The sequence below is a fragment of the Mobula birostris genome, chromosome 18 (genome assembly GCF_030028105.1).
Source record: "Mobula birostris isolate sMobBir1 chromosome 18, sMobBir1.hap1, whole genome shotgun sequence".
Taxonomy (NCBI): Eukaryota; Metazoa; Chordata; class Chondrichthyes; order Myliobatiformes; family Myliobatidae; genus Mobula; species Mobula birostris.
The window spans coordinates 32,866,870-32,892,463 of record NC_092387.1 but is presented as its reverse complement, the minus strand read 5'-3'; the positions used below and the strand labels follow the sequence as shown (position 1 = coordinate 32,892,463).

Sequence of the window (25,594 nt, the reverse complement as noted above, 5' to 3'; positions counted from 1 at the left end):
GTCTCCACAGACACTGCTTGACATGCTGGGTTTTCCCAGCACTTTCTGTATTGTGAAGGTAATGGTTGCAAGACTCTGAGGAAGGCATATTAAGAGCTGTCTGAGGCTCTTGGAAGGACATTTGGGCAGAGAGAAGAGAAAATAAAGCAAATAGCAAAGGAGAAGTACATAGGCAAGATGGAACATGTTCAAAGCAGAAGAAATGCAGTGAAAACCAATGGTGGAGGTTAACATAACAACAAAAGGCCAGGAACACCAACTGCACAGCTTTGCAAGGAGTTGAATGAGATTTTTTTTTATTGTGTGGGTAGGTGAGGAATCAAGACAGGATCAGTGCTGAGCAGTATTAAGATTCTGTCACAAGATTAATTAGCCCTTTTATTTAAGGGTTCTATATTCAGTGCTCTTATCAGTCAGGATATTAAGAAGAGAAGTTATGTTGTAGTTGTCAGTGAGGCCACATTTGGAATTTGTGTTTGGTTCTGGTCACCCTCTATCAGAAGGATAACATTAAGCTGGAAAGAATGCAAAGGAGATTTTCAAAGATATTGCAGAGACTTTAGAGGCTGAGTTATGAACAGAGTTTGAGCAGGTTGGGGCTTAAATTGGATGAATGTGCACAGTCCTTTAACCTAAGGATATGGAATCAAGAACTAGAGAACACAGATTTAAGGAGAGGGGGGAAGAGATTTAATAAGAACTGAGGAGCAACTTTTACACCCAGACATTGGTCAGTATATGGAATGAGGTGCTAGAGGAAGCAGTCGAGGCAGGTACATTAACAATGTTTGAAAGGTACTTGGAGAGGTACATGGATTGCAATGGTTTGAAGCGATATAGGCTAAATGTGAGCAAATGGAATGATCTTAGGTGGGAATCTTGGTCAGCATGGATCTGTTGGGCCAAAGGGTCTTTTTCCATGCTGTATGGTTCTCTGATTCTGTGACAATAGGAAAATAGGGAGAATCTGCATAACAGCTTTAGTGACAGAAGTATGCTAGATTGTGAATGCTGATTGCATACAATAACCTTCCGGGCATGATGGTGGAGCATAGTGTTCTGGAGAAAATGTGATGGAGAAATCTACCTGTCACTCTAGAAGGTTTGCCTCAGGATATCCTTGGATCAACATTTCTTCGTCTTTCTGTTCACGAGAGGCAACTATGTTACTACTTAATGTGACCTAAGATTTAATATCTCTCTTCACTCCCAGTGTCTCTGAATGTGAGCTCCACAGAACCTGTCAGAGTCCCCAGAGTGTTACTAGCGAGTAATCTAGACGGTGTCTCTCAGGAATGTATCTAGCCTGTGATAATCCTGTCAGTTAACACACCAATCAAACAATATTTTACAGTCATCAGAAGCAGTTTTGTTGGGGGTAACGCTGGAGTTAATGCCCAGTGTTACTTTGATCTGGAGTTGTGACACGTCTGGAGGTTATACATCAAGCTAAAAATTAAGGCTGTGGACGTCTTTGTAGTACGTTTGCTGTGGGCAGTACAAATGGGAATTAGCTTGTCCATTACCCTCTTGTAGGGGAACCCTGCTGAGGGCATTAACCTCGGGCATCTCTAAAGCTGTAGCCAATGAGAACTCATAGTCTGAAGTATGTCGTGGAGATATCCAATTAAGTTTTCCCAGCAGAGAGGAGAATTCAACTGAGTGTGACCTAGGAGCGGGGTGAGCATAAACTGAGTGACCAGGGTATGAAGTGGCTGCAAGATGAGTGCGAATTCATGTGCATTTCATTCACTTCCTGTGAGCAGGCTGTGAACTGGGGCTGAGATGAGTTTGAGCTGGATGTGAGCCGCAGGTGCTCAGTGCAAGGTGGGTGTGAGCTGGGTAACTGGGTGTGAGGTGTGTGCTCCAGATGTAAGCTGTGTTAAGTTGGGTTTGAAATTGCAGTGATTTTATCGTGCCATGGGGGACGTTGTGTTTGTGGATTGTAGCTGAGTGTGAGGTGATTGTTAGTTGGATGTGCATTCGTTGTGATCTGGGTGTTTCTGTTATTTAAATATTCCTGTGATATTCGTACTATATGTGGGTGTTAATGCACGTTTTGCAATCATTGCTATATACATATTGCAGTATATTTATTATGTAGAACAGTACTGACTGAGCAATATCAGGGTTGCTGTACGTACGTCAAAAGTTTCAGGGCATTGGCATGTCTGCTTTATATATCTGTCATGCCATATCTGTGCATTATAACATCTGAAAGTATTAAAGTCTCCGAAATTGCCACAGACATTCCTTAAGATATTTTGAAATGATCCAATACTTTGCATTGTTCCCCATGATGGCTTTCCCAGGTTAAAGAATGAGAAGCTGTAACAAAAACCTGCAATGTGCCTGCTCATAACTTCATATCCAATGGAAGCTTCGACTGCAAAGATTCCAAAGGGCTTCCTCAGGTATCTGAAGCTGGAACCAGAACAAAGCAGAAAGAATTTGAAGGGTTTGGTTGTTTGTGGCAGCAAGAATAATGCACTCTGATTTCGTAACACCTGAGCCCAGGCCGGCATGAAACCACAGCCGCAACGGACAGACTGCTAGGCCTCACAGAGCGGAGGTTTACCTTCTCAGTATTAGTGGAGATTAAAGCAGAGACCGCGGATAAAAATGAAGTGCTCGAGGAAGAATAGATGTGATTGGAGCCCACCTTTGGTTTCAGTAAAAACAAACTAGTAAACAATGATTCCAGTTCAAGCTTGTTTTAAGATTAAACCCACCTACATTCCCACCCTAGTTGTGAGATGCAGCATTGGAATGAGAGGGAGGGAGTGTCCATTCACTTGTGTTGCTTGGTGTTAATAGCCTGGGTTAAAACAGGGTTTTGATTTGGAACTGACAGCTAAGAGGCAAAGGAAGATGATCCCTAAACTGTATCAGTTGTTAAATGAATAGCGCTTGCACAGAACATGGCTCTTGACAAAGCCCTTTGGTCATTGCTCTTATAATTTTTCATTTGATTGTTGTATGTTTTGAGTTTCGCCTCTTCAGGAACTTGCCCTAAGGGTCTAGTGTTCGTGAACATTGCTGTATCTGTGGTTTTGCTGTGTACAGCTGCTCAGCCATATTTGCCAATGTAACAGAACCTGGCACTTCAAGATAAGTTCATTGGCTGCAAAGCTCACTGGGGCACTCTAAGATTGTGCAAGGTGTGAAAGCACGGCACAGTAACGTGGGGTCAACATAACACTATTACGGCGCCTGCAACCAGGTTCATTTCCGCAGCTGTCTGGAAGGAGTTTGTACATTCTCCCATGACTACGTTGGTTTCCTTTGGGTTATCTCGTTTCCTTCCACATTAGAGCGTATGGTTTAATAGGGTTGTTGGTCACGTGGATGTAGTTGAGCAGCGTGGGCTCTTTGGGCCAGTAATGCTTGTTACTGTGCTGGATCTCCAGATAAATAAATAAATGTAATTGCCTTCCTTTCTGAAGGATGTTTTCATTATATATAACATCTTGTATTTAAATAACATCATTATCGTTGCAAGGAGTCGAATTACAGGATTACTAACTGATGCAACATGGGCACGCAGCCCCACAAGGAGGGGAAGCAAAAATCATCAACACATGAAGAGGTTTGGGCAGGGTGTTGCTGTGTTTAAAGCAGATGAAGGCATGTAGAACGCAAAAAATGGCAAAACGCCAACAGCCATACTTGGCGAAGTACAGAGATCTTCGAGGGCTCCATGCTGAAAGGGACGACAGAGATAAACTCCCGAGAGTGCACCTCTCGCACAAACTCTAGTGCTCCCAGAACACATTCTGCACAATCAGGAAAGCTCGCTCTACTCTCTGAAGATGCAGAAGAGAGCTGGACTATGTACATCTATACTAACATCATTTCACAGAGGAGCAGTAGAGAACATCCTAACAAACTGAATCACTGCATGCTACGGAAAGTACATTGTAGTGAATAGGAGGGCTCTAAAATGGCTAGTAACATCATGAAGGATCCCACCAAACCTCCTCATGGACTATTTGCCCCACTCCAATCAGGGATGTTGCTATGTAGCATCCATGCCAGGACCACCAAGCTCAGAAATATTTACTTTCCCCAAGCAGTAAGACTGATCAACAGCCACTAACCCATCCCCAACCACCACTACTTCATCATTTCCTATCATCACCTTTTGTACAGACACTCCTGTGCCTAGTGTCACTTTATGGACATACAATCAATCTATGTACATAAACTATTTTATGTATTTATATTTATTGTGGTTTTTATTATTATTATTGTGTTCCTTATTGTGTTTTTTCGTGCTGTATCAGACCTAGAGTAACAAATATTTCATTCTCCATTTCACTTGTGAACTGGAAATGACATTAAACCACCTTGAACCTTGAATTTCATCTCCGACGTGTTTTATGGAGAGTGCAGATAATAAAGTATTTGTAGTTTATTAATCAGTAGTCTAATTGCTGGTCAGCCAATGATATTTTTTCCTGATATCTTCATTGTTTATTCTATTTTACTGTGTTTAGAATCATAGATTAAATGGATGGGCTATCATCTGAAGCAGTTTCCTGAGGAATAACAAGTAGAGTTAGACTGCCGACATAAATATAAAGCAATCATAGACAAACACAAACACACACACACACAGACACACACACACACACACACACACACACACACACACAAAGCCCGCACAGAAGCTTTCCTCAATCACTTCCATTTGCATGCATTCATATAATTAAAAATAAACTCCCACATACATGCACATACAAACTCACAGCTATACAAACACACCACACGAAACCTTACACATGTCGATGATCATGGACACAGACCGACACACAGTTATACCTACAGTATACAGATAAGCACACTCGTGCAGCCTTCCTCACATAGTCGACCGCACACATTCTGACCCCCAGGTGTATTCTCACAGGATGTGTATCCCTATACCGTACCTGTTCTCTAAAGTGCCTCAGTACATCCCATTTATACTGAAAGTGTGTTTGTTTTCCAGGCCGGGACATGGCGAGTACAACTTTACCTGGCTATCCTCCACATGTGCCGCCGACTGGCCAGGGCAGCTACTCCACCTCCACACTGGCAGGCATGGTACCAGGTAACTTCCCAGCTTACTGAGATAATGTCAGTGTGAAGAGGAAAATGTGGTAAAAATGTCTTGATTTTCCTGTGACAATGCATTATTATTGCTGAGAAGATGGTGCAATTGGTTACTGTGTCTGGGGATATAAATGTGACTCAGTGAAGACAGCTTCAGACTACAGGAGCAGCTATTGACATGCTGAGCAGATGGAATGCTTACTCAGAACCCGGGATAGCATAATGGATCAGCTGAGGACAGGTAATGCAGGGCTTACAGGTAATAACTCTCAGAAAGTGACAGGGAAGGGATTTACCACATTGGGCAGGCACTCACCTATTATTTAGAACGTAGAAATCTACAGCACATTACAGGCTCTCCGGCCCACAATGTTGTGCTGACCATGTAACCTACTCCCGAAACTGCCTAGAATTTCCCTAGAGCATGGCTCTCTATTTTGCTAAGCTCCATGTACCTATCTAAGAGTTTCTTTAAAGACCCTATTGTATCTGCCTCCACCACCACCGGCAGTGCATTCCACACACCCACCACTCTCTGTGTGAAAAATTTACCCCCAACATCCCCTCTGTACCTACTTCCAAGCACCTTAAAACTATGCCCCCTTGTGTTGGCCATTTCAGCCCTGGGGAAAATACCACTGGCTATCCACATGATCAATGCCTGTCATCATCTTATCCACCTCTATCAGGTCATCTCTCATTCTCCGTCACTCCAAGGAGAAAAGGCCAAGTTTTTAAAGGCCAAATTTATTCATTCTTTATTTCAAAATTTTTTTTCAAAGCACTTTTTTGTTAATGACCACAAAAACTTTTGAACAATCCTTTTGAAGATGCAGTCGAAGTCAAAGTCAATTATTTCAAGAAAGAGCATAATTAGAATAAACAATAACACAAGAACACACACAAAATGCTGGATGAACTCAGCAGGTCAGGCAGCATCCATAGAAAAGAGTACGGTCAGTGTTTTGGGCCTGAAACGTGGACTGTACTCTTTTCCGTAGATGCAGCCTGGCCTGCTGAGTTCCTCCAGCATTTTGTGTGTGTTGCTTGGATTTACAGTATCTGCAAATTTACACTTCTTTGTGAAAAAGTAACATAAAGTCTATTTTAAAGCAAAGTGATCAAGGAGGTCACAGTGATTAGGGGTTTTTCCAGTTGATTCAGGAAGCAGCTGTTCTTAAACCTGCTGGTGTGGGACTTCAGGCTTCTGTATCTCCTGCCTGGATGGTGGGAATTTTTGACGATTGACAATACCTTCATGAGGCAGCTTTGCCTGCAGGTACTACAAGTGGTCTGTTACCGTATTGCTTTTTTTTCTTTTTGGGATTTGGATACAGGTAACAAGACTGGCTTTTATTGCCCATACCTAATTCTTCCTCTAAACATAGTGCTGACCCACCTTCTCAAACCACTGTTGTCTGGCTGGTGAAGGTGCACCCCAGTGCTGTTGATGAGGGAACCCCTAGATTTAGTCCCATTAACAATGAGGGAATGGTAAATTGGTGGGGAATTCACAGCTGGTGGTGTTCACATACAGTTTCTGCCTGGATACTCATTGGTAGTAGAGGCTGTAGGTTTTGGACGTATTGTTGGAATAGTCTGAATGAGCAGTGTCAGAGTATTTTGTTGTACACTGAATTACAATGCACTAGTGGTGGAGGGAATGAGTGCTCAGCAGGGTGGATGGGCTATCAATTAAGTGAACTGTTCTTTCCCTGGAACTTCATGAGGGATGTTGGCATTACAATCATTGAGGCAAATGGAGAGTATTTCATTAAACTTAGTGTATTTTAAGTGCCTTGTGGATGTTGTAAAGGTCTTGGTAAGTGGGGTCATGTTTGAGTGGTAATGATTCTCTTCAGCCTGCTGTGTAGGATCACAGACAAGAGGACTGTATGACACACAGAGGGCCAATGACCTATCCAAGTTGTACAGATGCTTTGACTTAGTCCTGTTTCCCTACGCTTTCCTTATACTCACAAAATGTTTCATTTTTTAAAAAAAATCTACCAAGGATAGTGTTTCTGCCTCTATATTGATTGGGCAATCAATCCCAAATTTCCCAAAAATATCCCCTGAACAATTTTCAGAGATGATTTGAAAATTGTGACTCATTAATTAATGGTAAATATTTTATTGCTTTGTGATTGTGATGTCCGCTGAAATGCCATCATTCCCTCTGCATTATTCTTTACCTTTGTTCGGCCAATTGAAAGGACACCGTGACTAATCGTTAAAAAAGCAGATCATTGCGCAATTACTTCCTATTCTGATTGTTGACAGTAGCTCATTGAAGATTTTATATTAGTTACAAAATATATTCCAGTAGAAACGTGAATCAAACTTTACTCTTGAAAATCAGAGCACTTTCATGCACCACTACCCAAGAGTATTGGCAGTTACATTCTGATAACACTTAAGACATTCTGTTACTAAATTTTCAAGCTGGCTTTCATAAGGTTTTTTCCTGTAAAGCTGTCAATTAAACTCCATATCGTAGGAATTCAGGATTAACCTTTTAGGGAATAAATGAGAGAAAGCACTTTAAGAATCAACAAACTAACAAATTTATGTAGCAATTTTCCTGGTCTTAGGTTGTCTCAAAGCTTTTGGCAATGTTTTACTTCTGAAGAAACTGACCACACTTTTCCCAAGGGTTTTTAAAGATTGGCAATAAATGCTGGTCCTGACAACGTGTCCTGATTCCAAAACATGGATATAATATGTGTAACCGCTAGGGTAAGAATAAGTAGCATGAATTGGCTACGGTTGATCCACTTTCCTATCTCCTGTTGCGAGTAATTTGACAGCCATGACTTAAATGATAAGAAGTTCATTTCCAAGTCAGGAGCTAGTGGGTTGGTCCTACTCCAGAAACTTGAGCACAATATTCAAAGTTGTGCCGTCTGAGTGTTTTCGGACAATGGTGCATCTTTCAGGTATGATGATGAAGTGAGGTAAAATACCCCATGGCACACTTTGAAGAAGATACAAGGAGTTTTCTTTTTATTCCTTTTCAATATTTATCCATTGGTTACTATCACCACAACTGATCACTTTGTCATAATTTCATTGTTGCTCCTGGCTGCTGCAAATTCTGACATCAGTGGACAAAAGTAATCCATTCAGTAACAGGCGTTTCCAAATGTCCTGAGGTCATGATGACCCTCTGTAAATATAACCTTCTGTGGTGATATTAATTGACGAGTAATACTCCTCTTTTAGAATGTCGCTGCCCTCCTGTGTAGGGAGCATGCCAACTTGAATGATAAAGCTCAAATTTCAGAAGTGGGGTTGCACCCTGACATTACCATGACCAATATAAAGGAGCTTTGCTGTTTTGCCAGGAATATAGCAAGACTGTTCAAAGTTTGTGATGGGATTAAAGGAGGAAGTGCTGAGGTTGAATGGAGTTTGATCAGCAGGCACTTATGTGGACATTGTACATTAGAATGATATTCCCCTTGATAATCCTGTAAATGTAAATGCATTATTATGGGTATCGTTCTTACATGTCAGAGGGGAGCAGTGTAATACTGGCTGCCAAATATTGCTGTTATACGATGCTACCTGTTTAAGTATGCTGTTGGGATGGATGGCTGCTCCTTGGGTTGCAACGCTGATTCCAAAATCCTCCTGAGCCAGCTCGGAATTATCGGAATTATCAGATACGTTTTTTTTTACCTTCGGAATCTTAGTGATTTTGTTTGTCCCTCTGTGAGTGAAGCTTCTGCCCCACAATCTTAGCCAGGCAGCCAAGTATTAACTATGTCTGCAATATGTTGATTTACATCAGACTGGAAAATAAATCCATGCATTGCCACTTTCATATTCCCTCTGCCAGTGTACAGGGTATGAAGCTCACTGTCAGAATTATCTGGGAATAACCAGCCAGTGTCCCCACTTAGCACATTGCTAGTTTGCAGATGATTCCTGTTTCCACTGCAGAAAGGTCAGATGTTTTTGATGACGCCAACATCAGATTAATTTCTCGCAGTGAGATTCTGGCCTTGGAACTATATCTTTGCGCGTAGTTTGTGGACATTTCGTTAGCTGTGACTGGGAAATGGTCATGAACAGCTGGCAGCACAAAATTTTACTTTCCAAATTCGCTGAGTTCTCTATACCTGTATATGAGAGCCTGGAGAGTTCATCAGCAGCGGTATTCCGTTTATTCTGGGGTTATGGCTATTCTGTGATAGTAGCGTGCCATTGTCGTAGACCCAATGCTGGCAAACGGTCTTGTATAAAAGGATGACTTCAGTCCAGTAATGGCCAGTGAGGACATGTGGCCTCCATGGTGAAGGAAGATGAGAGCCCTTTTCTGTTGTGGATTTGTGCATAATCCTCTTGCTTCTTGTCAAAAGGTAGGAAGATGGATGATCGAACATTGGACGACTATGCAGGAGGGAAGGGTTAGACTGATTTTGGAGTAGATTAAAATGTCAGCACAATGTGATGGGCCAATGGGCCTGAACTGTACTGTTATGTTCTATGTTCTAAGGGGGCTGTTCATATCCATTAGGTGATGAAGCCAACCTCCAACACTTTTGAAAGCATCCTAGTGCCCCTTCCTTGTTGCAATGGATGACTCACTGATAAGTGAGTGGTGCACTTTGGAAGGACAAATTCCAAGACAGATAACAAAGTAATGGCAGGATACTTGGTAGTGTGGAGGAGCAGAGGAATCTGAGGGTACATGTCCACAGATCCCTGAAAGTTGCCTCACAGGTAGATAGGGTAGGTAAGAAAGCTTACGGAATGTTAGCTTTCATAAGTCGAGGGATAGAGTTTAAGAGTCACGAGGTAATGATGCAGCTCTATAAAACTTTGGTGAGGCCACACTTGGAGTACTGTGTCCAGTTCTGGTCGCCTCACTATACGAAGGATGTGGAAGCATTGGAGAGGATACAGAGGAGATTTACCAGGATGCTGCCTGGTTTAGAGAGTGTGGATTATGATCAGAGATTAAGGGAGCTAGGGCTTTACTCTTTGGAGAGAAGGAGGATGAGAGGAGACATGATAGAGGTATACAAGATATTAAGAGGAATAGATAGAGTGGATAGCCAGCACCTCTTCCCCAGGGCACCACTGCTCAACACAAGGGACATGGCTTTAAGCTAAGGGGCGGGAAGTTCAAGGGGGATATTAGAGGGAGGTTTTTTACTCAGAGAGTGGTTGGTGTGTGGAATACACTGCCTGCGTCAGTGGTGGAGGCAGATACACTAGTGAAATTTGAGAGACTACTAGATAGGTATAAGGAGGAATTTAAGGTGGGGGGGTTATATGGGAGGCAGGGTCGGCACAACAATGTGGGCCAAAGGGCCTGTACTGTGCTGTACTATTCTATGTTCTATGTTACACTTAGCAGTGATCCTCTGTTACTGTTCTTCCTAATGGTAGGCCTCATCCATCTGCAATAGCATCTGGAGAGGTATTTGCACTGAGACAAGGTCTTGCAATGACCTGAGAGCAGTATAGTGCAAGACATAAAAATTACTCTGTTATAATAAATAAATAGATCATCTATCTCATTGAAACCTAGCAAATATTGAAAGGCCTAGATAGAGTGGACGTGGAGAGGATTTTTCAAAATAGTGAGGGAGTCCAGGACCAGAGGGCACAGACTCAGAAGAGAAGATTGCCCCTTTAGAAGACAGATGATAAGTTAACCAGCTGGTGGTGAATCTGTGGAATTCATTGCCACAGATGACTATGGAGGGTATATTTAAAGTGGAGGTTGATAGGTTCTTGATTCATCAGGATGTCAAGGGTTATAGGGGGAAGGCAGGAGAATGGTCAAATGGTGGAGCAGATTCAATGGGCCGATTGGCTTAATTCTGCCCATATGTGATCTTACAAATAGTGCAAAAGAGGCGTAATGAGGTAGAGTTTATGGACCATTCAGAAATCTAATGGCAGAGGGGAAGAAATTGCTCCTAAAGCATCAGGTCTGGATCTTCATGCTGCTGTGCCTCCTGTAGTAATGAGAAGAGGGCATGTCCTGGATGGTGAGAGTCTCTAATGGTGGATGCATCATTAAATATGCACTGCCTCTTGAAGATGTCCTCAGTGATGGTGGTGGTGGATTGGGGGGAAGGTAGTATGCCAGTGATCGAGCTGGCTGATTCCATAACCCTCTGCATCCTCTTCCAACCCTGCACATTGGAGCCTCCATGCCAAGCTGTCACGAAAGCCATCAGAAACCCGCCATGTGATTTTGTGTGTGTCCCCCATCCAAAGACATGCTGGCTGGTAGACATCATGCTGTAGGACGATGGTGAAATCTGGGGAAGATGATGGTAAAATGGGCAAAATAAAACAGTATTACTATAAAAATGGTGCTTTATGGCAGGCATGGACTCAGACTTGTTCTCCCTGCTCTGTGATTCTATGGTGTCCCCATGTTGTTTTGTTCTTCCTCTCCTTATTTCCTAAGTACAGGCCACTGGACAAGCTGCTGGTCCATCAGTATCACATTTGCTGTGAGGACCCCAATGCCCTCAGAGCCGCTGGGGGCTTCCTCGAAAAGTCAGGATCCTCTTCAGAGCAGGATGTGCTGTATGCTGAGGTTACAAATCTGTGCCTCAGCCTGCTGCTGCCCAGTAACATTGGCTATTGTTTTTGGTTGACCATGATTACTGAAAATCTGGTTTCCTGATCTTTTTTCACATTCGTCTGAGTATGCTCAGCATTTCATCCAGTGTGTGTGCAGTGCTACGTAGCAGCTGATTATTTGGATCTTGCTCTCCATGCTATCCTTGGTGCTATGTGCCTCTACATATAACCAAGCAATCTGCAGCTATTTGTTTTCATATTTTATCCACTTACTCGGATGGTGATCCTTATCTCATTACTCTTTTTGATCCATTCCTTCTGATCATCATTCGCCTCAGGATTGTGCAGATCATCCCTCAGCAATTGCTTCATTTTTACTTCTGTGTTGTTGGACACAAGTGAGCCGATGCTGTCTGTGCTCAGATGAATTGTTGCCATCACAATGATACCAGAGTTTCTCCTCCTTTGGTATTCCTTTGATGTTGGCCATAAGAAGAAGATTGCATCACACACATGCACATCGGCAACCTACTCCGTGCAGAACCCCAGGGAGAAATTGCTCCTCACCAGACAAGTGATGAACAGGATACAAATCACAGATGATGCAAAATTCCCCAAAAATTCATAACAGCATAAATATGGCAATGTGACTCAGTGCAAAGCAAGGCTGCAGCTTGGATTATTGTGATGTGCTGTTGAACAACATCCCTCCATTGAAAAGAAGGTTTAATTATGAACTGACCCACAACCTTAAAACCCTGATAGTATAAATTCTGAAGGTGGAATCATTTAATTTAATTTAAGTATTAATTGGATGTGTGTATTAAATCTGAAAGACTCAGTGTAAAGGAAAACACTTAACTTCAAAAAGTGGTCAATACAAGCATGGGTTCTTGTTAGAATTGGAGATGATTGAATCATTTGTGAACACCTTACTTATTTTAGAATTCTCCTTAACATTGCTGGCTCTATAAGCATTCTGGATAATTCTAAGTGTAAACACAATTAATGCACCAATATTAATAAATGAGATGAGACAGAGAATAGAGAAAGCCAGAATATGTATGCCTGTGTGTGTTTGAGGAAAGAGAAAAAAGAAGAAAATTGTAAAAGAGAAAGAGGAGAGGTATTGGTTAGTGCACTTGAAAAGATCGGGGGAGTTCTGCAAAGATTAAAAAAAAAGATTCCGGTGAGGTAAAGACATAGTATTTGTTGGCATTAGCAGAAAATAAATATTTGGGGAAAAATCCAGTGTTGAGGAGCAACTGAACATGTTTGATTACTATCTAAAGTGAGATGAGATAGTTTCTTCGAGTGACAGCTTACCCAGAGCTAATTATCTAATACAAACTTTCCTGAGCTATCGATAAACATTGTACTGTGCTTTGGAAGGCCTTTGGAGCATATCTGGTTCCCCTCTACTTAACCTGTTGTTCAGGTTCAAGAGAAGCATTTCAGGGTCAGAGAATAGAAGAAATGTCTGTAAATATTTAAATCACCGCCTTGGTCATGAATCACAAGCTCTCTTTCTACCCCAGAGCTCATGCTGGCATGCCAATTATTTGCTGTTGGAAATCTGTTTCTGAAAAAAGCATTGGTTATAGGTCCAATTAGCTTGATGAAACTGGATTTCATGAACGTATTCTGGTATACAGCCCAGTTTAAAGATTGTCCCATTTAAAAAATTCCAATATAGGATGTATTTAAATGAACATATTTTTTCCAAAGTGAAGTACTATAATTGCTAGAAATTTAAAATAAAACAAATTGCTGGAAATACACAGCAAGTCAGGCAGCGTGTGTGGAGAGAGAAACATTCGATGATTACATTTTAGTAAGACCATCAACTTTGAAGACTTTACAAATAAAAACCTTAATGACTAGAACATTGTGATGGCGTGTTGCCATATTTGCCTCCATAATTTTCTACTTGGAAAATTACAAGCACATCTTCAAGATTTCTGAAAAACCAAGCCTAGTATTAAAATCCACAATAGCAGTATCATTTGGAAAAGCAACTGCACAGTTCCAATTAATCATTCATCATACATATTTTGTTCATGGGAGGAATTTTGTAACTTTTTAAAAATTAAACTACAGCCACCTAATGCTTTGGAGATCCTAAGTGCTAAGTTGCCTTCATTAAGTCAAATTAGCATGTGGCCACCATGAATGTCCAGATACCTTCAAGGCTGAAATAACCTCCCCACTCCTTTTTTTGGGTTGTCCATGTGGATAAAGGATGGTGCTTCCACTCCAGCTTTATGGATTCAGAGGTGACTGCTGAAGCCAGTGTAGGAACTATTGACATTCCATGATGAGGCTTGACAGGGTGGGGAGTCTGTGAGATAGATGATGGGCTCCTTCTGCCAATTTTATTCAAGATGGAGGTGCAAGCTCTATACAGATATACTGGAAGGCAGGAGTGAATCGAGGTCACTGGTGTTCCACATGATGAACCTCTGTTGCTGCCAGTGGCACCATGTGTCTTGGCCAATGGCCAGTGGCATAAATGCAGAAACCCCTGTATGCTGCACACTTTTTCTGAAACTATATTCCATTGAAGCCAACTTAGTGCAACTTTTACAGACCTTAGTCCATTAATCAACAGTAGAAGTGAAATATTCTTCACTTTCCCTTCAGTCTGCATCCCATTGCCTTTAGCGTCTTCCCCTCTTGCACAATGCTTCCTTTGTGTTTAGGGGCGATATTCTTTGTTTTCATCTCTTCTTGTACATTCTGCAGTAGTTGAATTTTGTGATTTTATGGTAATTATACATGAATAAATTCTTAATGTATTGAGTGGCTGTTGACACCGCAAGGAGTATTTGAAATGCACAGTGTAGAATTATTAAGAGGAAGTGAAGGAACTGAGTAAGGGAGTAAAGGAATTGATTGTTGTGTTGTTTGGGCATGACAGAGCCACAGGAGGAGACAGAGGCCAGTATCGATCTGTTGGGCAGCACTGTGACACAAAATATGGAGCTACTATCTCACAGCTCCTGAAACTCAACTTCACTCCTGACCTCCAGTACTGGATATGTGGAGATTGAATGGGTTTACTCTGGGTGACTTAGTTTCCTCCATATCCTAAAGACATATAGGATGGTAGGTTAATTGGTTACTATAAGTGACTCTGATTGTATAAGTAAAATCCAGGAGGTTGATGAAAAATGTGGTGAGAGTGAATTCTGATAAGTATAGGATGACAGGCAGCATTGCCTCAGTGTGTCGAAAAGTCTATTCCCTTGCTGAATGGATCTATGACATTGAGACTCCAATATCAGTTTCTCTGCTAAAGATTCTTTGCAATGATGTATCTGTGTAATCATCATTATTCCTTCTGTGTTGATTCGTAGCATGTTTCCTCTTTACTCTGTTTCCTGTTTATGCTGAAGTGTGTATGATGTTAATTTGACTGTGTGCTGCATGCATTAATCTGCATCACTTGTTGAATGCACTGCTCTCCCTCACGGTTGTTTCTTTGTCCCTATGCTATTGCCACTTCAGAGTAATTTTGTCCACAGAAAATTCCCAAACTGTCTCGGTCACCTGCACTGGGTCACCCACATTGATTTTATTTCGTTGCAGAGGCAACAATGATCTAACCCCTATCACATAACAGCTGGAAGTGGAGCAGGTTCAGAGCAGCTGAATGTCTCTTACTGAGTTTTTGCCGTAGACTACCCTGATGGTCTTCAGATTGTCAGAGATGTATAAGAGTGATAAATAATTAAATTCAAAAAAATTTAAAAATGATGGAATAAAATATTAAAGTAACTAAACATGTTAAATTAAAATATGAACTATGAAATTAACTGCTCTTAGAATTGAGATCTGGATGCACTGCCATCTCTCATCATGGTGTCTCAGATTTCCACACTGGACCGAACATGAGTAGACTCAGAGCCTTCCTGAAACACAGAGATATCAACCTGCCAGCTGTTACCCAGCACAATCAGATCCCATGCATTTCAAGAAAGAAGTGGGAAGCTCCTCCCTTCTGTTGTCATTTCAACACAAGTCCCCTGAGTTTTAAATGAAACTTCTTTATGTAAAAGGGCAAGCCACACCAACCCTTCTGATCTAGGCAACATACTCTCCAAATTATACAGAGAGAACTGCTGCTTTCAGACCTTTGCCTCCTAGGCAGTTTCTACATTGAGTCCAGTACAGCAAAGCACTGCAAGGCATCAGTCCAAACTCACTACTTGAGATGTTTTTCATGGACATTCAAACCCAGTTCCTTTCATCACACAAAGATTGGAGGTTTTGTGGATAGTGTGGAGGGCTGTCAGAGGTTACAGCGGGACATTGATAGGATACAAAACTGGGCTGAGAAGTGGCAGGTGGCCTTCAACCCAGATAAGTGTGAGGTGATTCATTTTAAACACAAAATACACTGCAGATGCTGGGGTCAAAGCAACACTCACAACACGTTGGAGGATCTCAGCAGGTCGGGCAGCATCCGTGGAAACATTGATTGATTATCTCCACGGATGCTGCCCGACCTGAGTGCCTCCAGCGTGTTGTAAGGTGGTTCATTTTGGTAGGTCAAGTATGATGACAAAATATAGTAGTAATGGTAAGACTCTTGGCAGTGTGGAGGATCAGAGGGATCTTGGAGTCCGAGTCCATAGGACACTCAAAGATGCAGCGCAGTTTGACTCTGTGGTTAGGACATCATATGGTGCATTGGCCTTCATCGATCGTGGGATTGAGTTTAGGAGCTGAGAGGAAATGTTGCAGCTATATAGGACCCTGGTCAGACCCCACTTGGAGTAATGTGCTCAGTTCTATTCGCCTGACTACAAGAAGGATGTGGAGACTATAGAAAGGATGCAGAGGAGATTTACAAGGATGTAGCCTGAATTAGGGAGCATGCCTCATGAGAATAGGTTGAGTGAACTCAGTCTTTTCTCCTTGGAGCGACGGAGGATGAGAGGTGACCTGATAGAGGTGTATAAGATGATGAGAGGCATTGATCATGTGGATGGTCAGAGGCTTTTTCCCAGGGCTGAAATGGCTCGCACTAGAGGGCACAGTTGCTTGGAAGTAGGTACAGAGAAGATGTCAGGGGTAAGTTTTTTACACAGAGAGTGGTGAGAGCGTGGAATGGGCTGCCAGCGACGGTGGTGGAGGTGGATAAGATGGAGTCTTTTAAGAGACTGTTGAACAGGTACATAAAGCTCAGAAAAATAGAGGGTTATTGGTAACATTAGGTAACTTCTAAGTTAAGGACATGTTTGGCACAGCTTTGTGGGCTGAAGGGCCTGTATTGTGCTGTAAGTTTTCTATGTTTCTATTCTAAATTAATGTTCCTGGTCGTACAATGCTGCTTGGGAGATGATCCAGTGGATTTTCAGTCTTCAAGCTTTGCAGATTCCTGATTTAAATTTACAGATCAATTATTTCATTTCTGCACTGCTTCAACCCTTCTGCCTTGGATTTCTTGATGTTTTTCAGTGCCCAGATACAAGGCTCAGTTTCATGACACTATTCCTTTACTCGATATGTATAAAATTCACCTCTGCGCTTTCATTTTACATCTGAGATGCTAATATTGTCACACTAACCCTTGGGTGTATACATGGTGCTAATCTTTATCACTTTGTCCCTTCTGTGTATACATATTTACCATTTTAAACTTTAATGCACCATTCGCTTTGTACTCATTTTTGATACTAGTTTTCATTGCACTGCTTCTTTGATTTAAGTATATTTCTAATGGCAATTCAATGTAGCAGTAAACCACAAGAGTGAACGCAATGTGAATAATTTAACTCAGAACATGAAATTCATCCAAACACAATGAAAGGCATCGGATAGTTCTCAGCATACCATTGTCTTAAGCATTGTCTCCTGTTCTTCCTCCCCCAGGCAGTGAATTTTCGGGAAATCCTTACACTCATCCACAGTACACGACCTACAATGAAGCCTGGCGTTTCACTAACCCAGGATTACTAAGTGAGTATTGCTGTGTTACTACAGCCACACACTTAATACCTCTTTGAGTTTAAATGATATTTTACTGTATAGTACTGAGTAAGCAAATGATTTGCACAGTGAATATTACTGCCTTAATTTCATACCATATTCAAATTGGATTCACCTTTGCAAAAATATATTGTAAACCTCAAGGTCCTGAAATTACATTTGAATTTTACTTGTTGCATTAGTAATTGAGAACATTGCAGAGTTTAGGGCAGTTTCAAATAAATCACAGCTTCAGGCCCTGACTTACTGAGTTAGGTCATCTCATATATTGTGGCTATGAGGGTGTGGATGGTGAAGTTCCACTTATCTAATACTCTTGAATTGCTACAATAATCCAGGATCCCTACAACCCCATGACTCTGCTAATAGTGTGCATAGGTGTGTGTGTGTGTGCGTGCGCATGTGCCTGTGTGTGTGAGACCCTAAAAAAATATATTTCATCTATGAAACCAAATCCACTCCAACCACTGATTGCTGGAAAAATCATTTTATTGGTGAATTGCGTTGCCAGTGTGAATTGGATTTTTTAAAGTTACTTACACTCTGCCTTAAAATTAGGTGAAATGTCACTTGGCAATTTACAATTCAAATAGTGAAATAATGAATGTAGAGAATGTAAGCTCTATTCTGCTACTAAAGCTACTTCATATATGAATTGTCAGGAATAGAAACTTATTGTGTCCAGAATTTGCTGAATAGCTTTTACCTTATGGACACAACATGAGTAAAATTCCCTCTAATATTGTCTCTAACCTCAAAAGAGCAGCAGCATCATTTTGTAGTAACATTGTCTTTGTGAAAGCACCAACTTAGACACAGTATTGTGTTCTGCACTCACACCAGGTAGAAAGCAGGTTGTAAAAGCTCTAAGTTGTTTCATGTAAGACCCTGAAGTAAGCAGACAGAGAAACCTTTGTCTATTCGGTCTGGGTGGGATTTGAACCCCGATCCCAGAGGTAAAATGATAGCTCCTAACCCTCTACATAACACAGTCTACTCAAAGATGCTTTCATCTTTGTGAGGGACAAGCACAATGGCATTTATTCCTCTTTGGTCTGGTAGAGTAAATCTCACTGATAGCAGTATGAGCTTAGTATCACACTACGCCCTGAAATCCCCAGACAAAGTGGTCACCTGAACAAAATTACACCTGCTATATCCCTCCAAAGCGAAAACACTTGCTTTTAATATTCCTGTTGCTATTTTCTGATCCTTCAGTGTCCTTGTTCCTTCTTTTCTCTGTAATTGCCTCTTGCCCTGCTGCCCTCTGAGACCTATTGCGCATGTCTACTTATGGTTACCCTCAGCTGCCTCAGAATCCTGCATCTATTTCCCTCCTTTAAAATTCTCCTTTAAGCCTACAACTTCCATGGACCAGAATCATCCAACTTTGTCCAGTCTCACCAAATGTGCCACATTATGCAGGTTGCTAGTTTACCACTGAAAAAGGTTATTGACACTTACATATTTGATTAAACAATTGCAACTGTACAGAAATTGCACCACTGGATTGTTTGCTTTGGGAGTACTGGGCATAGTGCAAAGCTGGCTGGCTGTCCATCCACTCTCATCTCAACCCTGACCAGTTGCCACATTTATATCAGGTGCACCATCCAAGAGGTTTGTTGTGGGGAGTTAATATAGTCCATCTCTTGCTTGGAATTTCCTTAGACCAGCATTGAGAAGCTGGCAATAGATAGTCTGAGGTGTTAAATATCTCAAGCAATGATGAGCATGAGAAGGCCCTCAGATCCCTGCAGCCTGCCCTATAAACCTGATGCCCTATAAAACTCTTCAGTCTTCAGCTAACCCCAAAACCACCTACTGCACTGGAGCAAGCAAGGGTAAAGCTCCGAGACCATTTAGGAAGTAAATTCTCTATTGCTAGTGGATGCCAAGACAAAGGTAAACTGAGAGCTGATGGGCTCCATTAATATGCAGATCCAACCTAGCTTCTCCTGGGAGTGCATTATTTGTTGATAAACTATATATGTCCTTCCAACTGGTCCATCTTCTCCTGTGTTAACTTTCAGGTTCCCCTTATTATTATAGTGCCGCATCCAGGGGTGCTGCACCCCCCACTGCTGCCACTGCCTACGACCGCCACTAGTTTCTATGGCAACCACATGAAACTGCAAGATGAAGCTCTTGGGCTCCACATTGTACCAGTCTGATCAATTCAATAGTGGATGAAGAAATGGAAAACTAGAAAACTAAACTGTTAATCTGTGAATGCGATTGAAGGACTGACAATTGAGCATCAAAGTTGGTCAACGTGGGAGTCTCCGACTCTGGCTGCAAGTGTTTATCCTTCAACATTAGCTGCCATTGGTATATTTTGACTATTGGCTTTATTTTCCATGTCAGTCCCATTGATTCCTTATAGACTGGACAGAAAAAGAATAAAGAAAAGGAAACAATATCTCATTTATATATATATGTATGTATATCTTAATGAATGGATTGATTTTAAAACACATTAAAAAAAACTGCAACAGTGCTTCAGTGACTCAGCATTTGGACAAACTGATACCTCCCCACCCTTTCCCCAATGTTTGACTTGGTGATTTCAATGATTCCAAATATATATTCACTCAATAAAAGAAAGCAACAACGAAAGGCCGCCTGTTGTTTACATGGAGACTGTGTCTGGAAAGTCAAAGGCAACGTGAGAATCCTGAGGTTAAACAAGTGGACTCCTTCCCTGCTGCGTCATGTTTACAAGACGGCACCTCTCAAAACTGGCTCAGTGCTGACTCCAGTCGCTACGGATGGAGGGAACACCCCATCTCCTGCCCCATGCCCCACCCCGTCTGTTCCCTGCCCACCTGCCAGGGTTAGGGAAGACTCTGGCTGGTTTGTATACCGTCTCTATATGGCTGCTGTGGCTCCCCTGCAACCCTTGCCCTAAGACTGTACCGGCCAAGCTCCGTGGAATACTCAGTTCACTGCAATTTGCTAGACACTTCTTTCCTATGACATACATTCTTTTCAGGAAACTACTGAAAGCAGTAAATGATACCAATGAGCAGCACCAAGTCCACGTTTAACTGTTCAAGCCCTGATGCACAGTGTGCAACAACTCTCAATGAAGTTGGTTGCGTTTTACTACAGAATTTGTTGACAGAAGGTTTAGAATGAAGACAGAAATGCAGTTTGTCATCTTCAGTCAGAGGATCTCAGAAGAGTGAAAAAGAAGGCCACAGAATAGCTGTTGTTTCTTTGTACTTTTTTTTTGCACTAGCTATCCGATTGTACCACTTACATGGTTGCAATGGGTGTAGAATTGGTGAGGAACACCAGTCTCTGCAAGATATTGTAAAAATACTTTCCTTTATGAGAGAAAAGAAAGAGGGTCAAATAGGCACTTAATTGGCTTGCATTTTGAGTTTACATTTACTGCACTCCAGTGGTGAAAGATATTAATGAAGTCTGTAGATAGATATTGCAAAAATAGCTAACTATGGCATTTATAGTGAACTCTGTCTTGTGACCACCTGCCAGGAATCAAAGCATCCAAGTTTAACAGGATTAGGAGTAAGGCTAAATTGGAATGGCTCTAACTAGGTGGAGTGTTGGGTGAAGGTTATTTACCAAACTCTGTAGGCTACGTATGACATGCTAACAGTGAGAGCATTGATTAGTCCATCTTCTCTCCACACTGTTGATATGTGCATGGCAAAGGGAAGGCCACGTTCTGGAGGTAGCTTTGTTCCACAGCTCTGGCCACTTCGCACCTGCATACAAGTCAGATAAAGATTGGTGGCACACATGCACAAGTCATTATCACCAGGGTCAGCGGATGAACTGTCATGAAAGGTTTCTCTTCCCTCCCCTAAACTCACCTTTCCCATTATCCAAACCACAAGCACATTTTTTTAAAGAAAATTATCAGACAATGCACAATCGTCACTGCCACACTCCCTGGCGCTTTTGTATGTCTCTTTCCTGGTCTGATCACAAAGGCGTGTGAACAAGGAGATAACTCATTCTTTGGTGCAGCATTGAAAAGAGGGAGAAGTGGAGAAGATGACTCTGATGACAGGCAATCAGAGGCAGGTTCAGGGAGGGAACAGTCAAGAAAGAGAGAGCAGAAACAATGCATGGTGAGGAACAATCTATTTGGTACGGCTCTCTTAAACAACTGATAAAAAAGTGAATGTAATTTTTATTGCAACATTTGCCAAAGACTCGGTTATTGTTAGGTTTTTATTTACAGGACGTGTATGCATTGATTGTAAATCAGTATTATAGGTACCTACTTCTTAACAGATTTGGAATTTATATGATAATATGCAGCTGAATCTTCAATATGCATATTAATAGAACAGAATAGAGTGAAATGTGGAAAATAATAATCCCAGCAATTAATTATTGTATTGTTACTTGCAAAAAAAATTGCTGCTTTGTAGGATGATATTGCTTATAATGTGAAGGAATTCCTCTTGTATATATAAGTCACAGCTGCATCCATTAGCAAATACATCGGCACAGCAGTGTCTCGTAGATTTACCGACAAAACAGAGAAAAAAAAACAAAAAAAAAGACTCAGCACCTGTTCTGTTAAAGTGTATTTGTGCTTTCAACAAAGTTCAAATAAAGCACGGCATACCCTTGATTCTGGTGCGCATACAGTGCTGAGGAAAGATAGACTTTCACAATGGACTCGTTTTGTTTTTTGTTTTTTTTTGAGAGAAGTTTTTTTTAAAACAAAGAGTTTCATCACTATGCAAATTTCAAGAATTGCTGTGCTTTTTTTCTGTAGTTATGCTACATTGCTAGTCTAATCTCAACCTTCTCAATTGGGAACACACACACACGCATACACGCACACATACATATACACAACAGATGCACAATATAGGTAACGTTCATGTAACAGTTGCAGCTGATATAGCACACAAATGCATACAGTACATGCACCTCACATGAATTTACAAAGGTCATACAACACAAAGATATCACATACATTGGTACCATGCAAATAGAAACAACAAACAAGTTGCAAACACACCATACTTATAGTGACACTTCTGCAGACGTACCTGCAGGCTTTACACACAAATGGAATGCACACACATGCATATTGCCGCAAGCACACACACATGCACACCCACAAGCACACACACGCACACAGAAAAACACACACGTACAAACACAATTACATACAAATGTCAGATGTGCTTGGTAGAATGAACAGGGTGTTGTTGCATTATCCAATTCTGGAAACTGTTTGATCACAGACAATTGTTTCATTGTGATTTGCCATTGCCACGTTCTTTGTGATGTGGATCTGTCTTCTGACCAAGACCTTAGTGTCAGTCAGAGCTGATTTAAACAAAAATCCATGACATTAGATGTTTTGTGACACAAATCCCAGCAGAGATCGTTGTGATCAACTCTTGCATGCTGTGGTCACTTGCTTACCCAATGTGGGGTGGGGCAGGGGTTGGGTGGAGGGCCGGGGTGGGAAAGCCTGGGTTGGTAGGGAGGAGGGTTGAAAGGGAAGGGAAGAAATTGGGGCCATGTTTTGGAGAAACAAAACAAACTTGTTTCGCTAAGTACAAAATGCGTATCATGTGATTTTAAGATTTAATCACATGGACCCAATATAATATGTTTTTCAAATTTAAAACAAATGTACTTCCTGGGAGAATTTAATAAGGTCATTTAGAGGAACCGCAGATTTTGAGACTAAACAGTTAACTGGTGGACCTCCAGTGGGTGGGATGGGGATGAAGGTTTACAGGGTGGTGGGGTCTCTGGTAGATATTATCAAAGCTCAGCGAGAAGGGAGTGGAACACCACAGGAAAGCAGTTTTGAGTCAGGGCAAGCCAACTATCCTTGACTCAGTACCCATTGGCTGGCTCTTCCGTTACAAAGCTAACTGCAGTGGCGTGACCATGTCACTAGTCTTCGAGACAAATTGAGTCGTCTACAAACTGACCCATGTGGCTCTCATTAAAGGTCATATTCTGTTCCAATTTTTTTGTGCACATGAGAAATAAAATTTTTTTGTATATCTTGCCTGTGTTTTGCTTTTAATTAATTTGGTTCTTCTTGCATAGAATGGGAATGGGAGCTATAGAAACAGAACCTTCACCTATTGAGTCCCTGCTGATCATCAACTCCACATTTACAGTAATCCTACCCTAATCCCACTTTAGTCTCCGCACATTCCCTTCAACTCAACCCAGATTCTACCTCTCATCCACACACACCAGGGGCAATTTACAGCCAATTAGCTGTCCAGGCTCCATGCTCTTTGGGATGTTGGAGGAAACAGGAACACCTGGAGGAAAGTTGTTTAGCCACAACTCCACATGGACAGCACTGGAGGTCAGGACTGAACTTGGGTCTTTGGTGTTGGAAAGCTGTGACTGGCTGTGCTGTTACTAGCCATGCGTTGTTCCATAGTTAGGAGATAAATAGATTTGTGCATAGCTTCCAAACCATTGATGCTGTAGTAGAACCGTTTCATCTGTGTACACAGTTTGGCCAAGATCCTGTTTGTTGTTAGGTTACATTTACTAATAGGCTTGGTTTTAAGGATTTCATTGTGTCCTCCCGAGCATTATACTACTGCTCCCTTTTGACCACTTGTCTTTCACGCCTGCCCAGGGTGATGACTGTCAGGGACAGGTGGATCACATCCCCATGTTTCAGGCAGAGCCTCTATTCACTCACCTCCTAAGAGCTAAGGAGCAAGTCACTGGACTGGCGCTTTAACTTCTCTCAGACGTGGAAAAGGCTGAAGGCACAATCTCCAGTCAGGTGACAGAGGAGGACGCTGATGTCCAGATGAAAGCAATTGATAGTGATTGGAGAAGCAATGTGAGGTGTAAATCAAAGGAGACAGTAATTTAAGAGACAAAAGTAATCCAGGTCTGCAGATGGTCTCCATTATAATTCTTAGAGCCCATCGCCTTTTTCCCCTCCAGTTTCTTCAGGCAGTTGAAAGAGATCACAGCAACACTGACGAAAGCTCTCGGCCCAAAACGTTGCCTGTACCTCTTTCTAGAGATGCTGCCTGGCCTGCTGCATTCACCGGCAACTTTGATGTGTGTTACAGCAACACTGGTCAAGGTACCGTGTCCATCAGATTTTGCGATACAGCAGATGCAATGTATTGGTATCTTGACAGATCCATTCAGTCTTCTAAAACTGTGGAGAAATAGTTAACACATAAACTGTAAGCATGTGTAGCTTGCTGTGGTTGTTGAACCAATCTTGTAAAAGTCAAAGGTGTTGAATGTCTTCCATACCTCATTGCAGAAAGGATAGTCATTACCCAGAAGACAACAATTACTTCCAAAGTTTTAGCTTTAGCTGCCCTCCTGTCTCCCTGATCCAGACAACTGTTTCCATGGTATTCATTTCGAATCATGGTCTAAATTCTGGACACCCCTCAATTTAGCAACCTTAATATCATATTATGTGGTCTTTATCACATTGCTGGATGTTGGGGCCCTACTGTTTTAAAAACGGTGCTGCAATTTTGACATTACATCTGTGACAAAACTTCCAGAATATTTGCTGTATTCAGTCCATAATGACAAGAAAATGCTACTGGGACCTATCCCTTTCCCCAGAACTAGCTTGTGTCCAGTAATAGCTCTAGAACTCAGTATTTGATTATCTATACACCTTAAGGAGCATAGATAGAATAGATGGTCAGAATCTTTTATCCAGAGGAGGGGACCCCAGAACTATCACTGGTGAGATCACTCTGCTATAGAGAGGGAAAATGTTGCCCAGGTTTTCTGCATTTTTTTGGATGTGGACTTGGACTGTGAACATTTGTTTCAGCCTTATAGTTTTTTTTTGTATTCTGTGCTTTTCACCCAATCTTGCTCATTTTTTCTGTGTGGGGGAGGGGGATTGGGGGTTTGATGTGCATGTTCTGATTTTGTTTAGTTTTTTGTGTGGGGTGGAGGGATTTGG

General features: G+C 41.7%; 1 protein-coding gene across 11 annotated transcripts in view; it reads left to right on the top strand.

The window, feature by feature from the left end:
- The window catches only part of LOC140212033 (paired box protein Pax-2-like), a 366,737-nt gene extending 346,589 nt beyond the window's left edge, over positions 1-20,148 (top strand). For 8 of the 11 annotated variants that reach the window (XM_072282452.1, XM_072282456.1, XM_072282451.1 and 5 more), the window contains 3 exons: positions 4,991-5,092; positions 17,533-17,619; positions 19,702-20,148. In XM_072282452.1, coding sequence (XP_072138553.1) covers positions 4,991-5,092; positions 17,533-17,619; positions 19,702-19,823 — 311 coding nt within the window. In that variant the 3' untranslated portion in view covers positions 19,824-20,148. Of the gene's footprint in view, positions 1-4,990; positions 5,093-17,532; positions 17,620-19,682 lie in introns of all 11 variants that reach the window. The other 3 variants (XM_072282454.1, XM_072282458.1, XM_072282461.1) reach the window with 1 other exon arrangement.
- Positions 20,149-25,594: the final 5,446 nt, after the last annotated feature.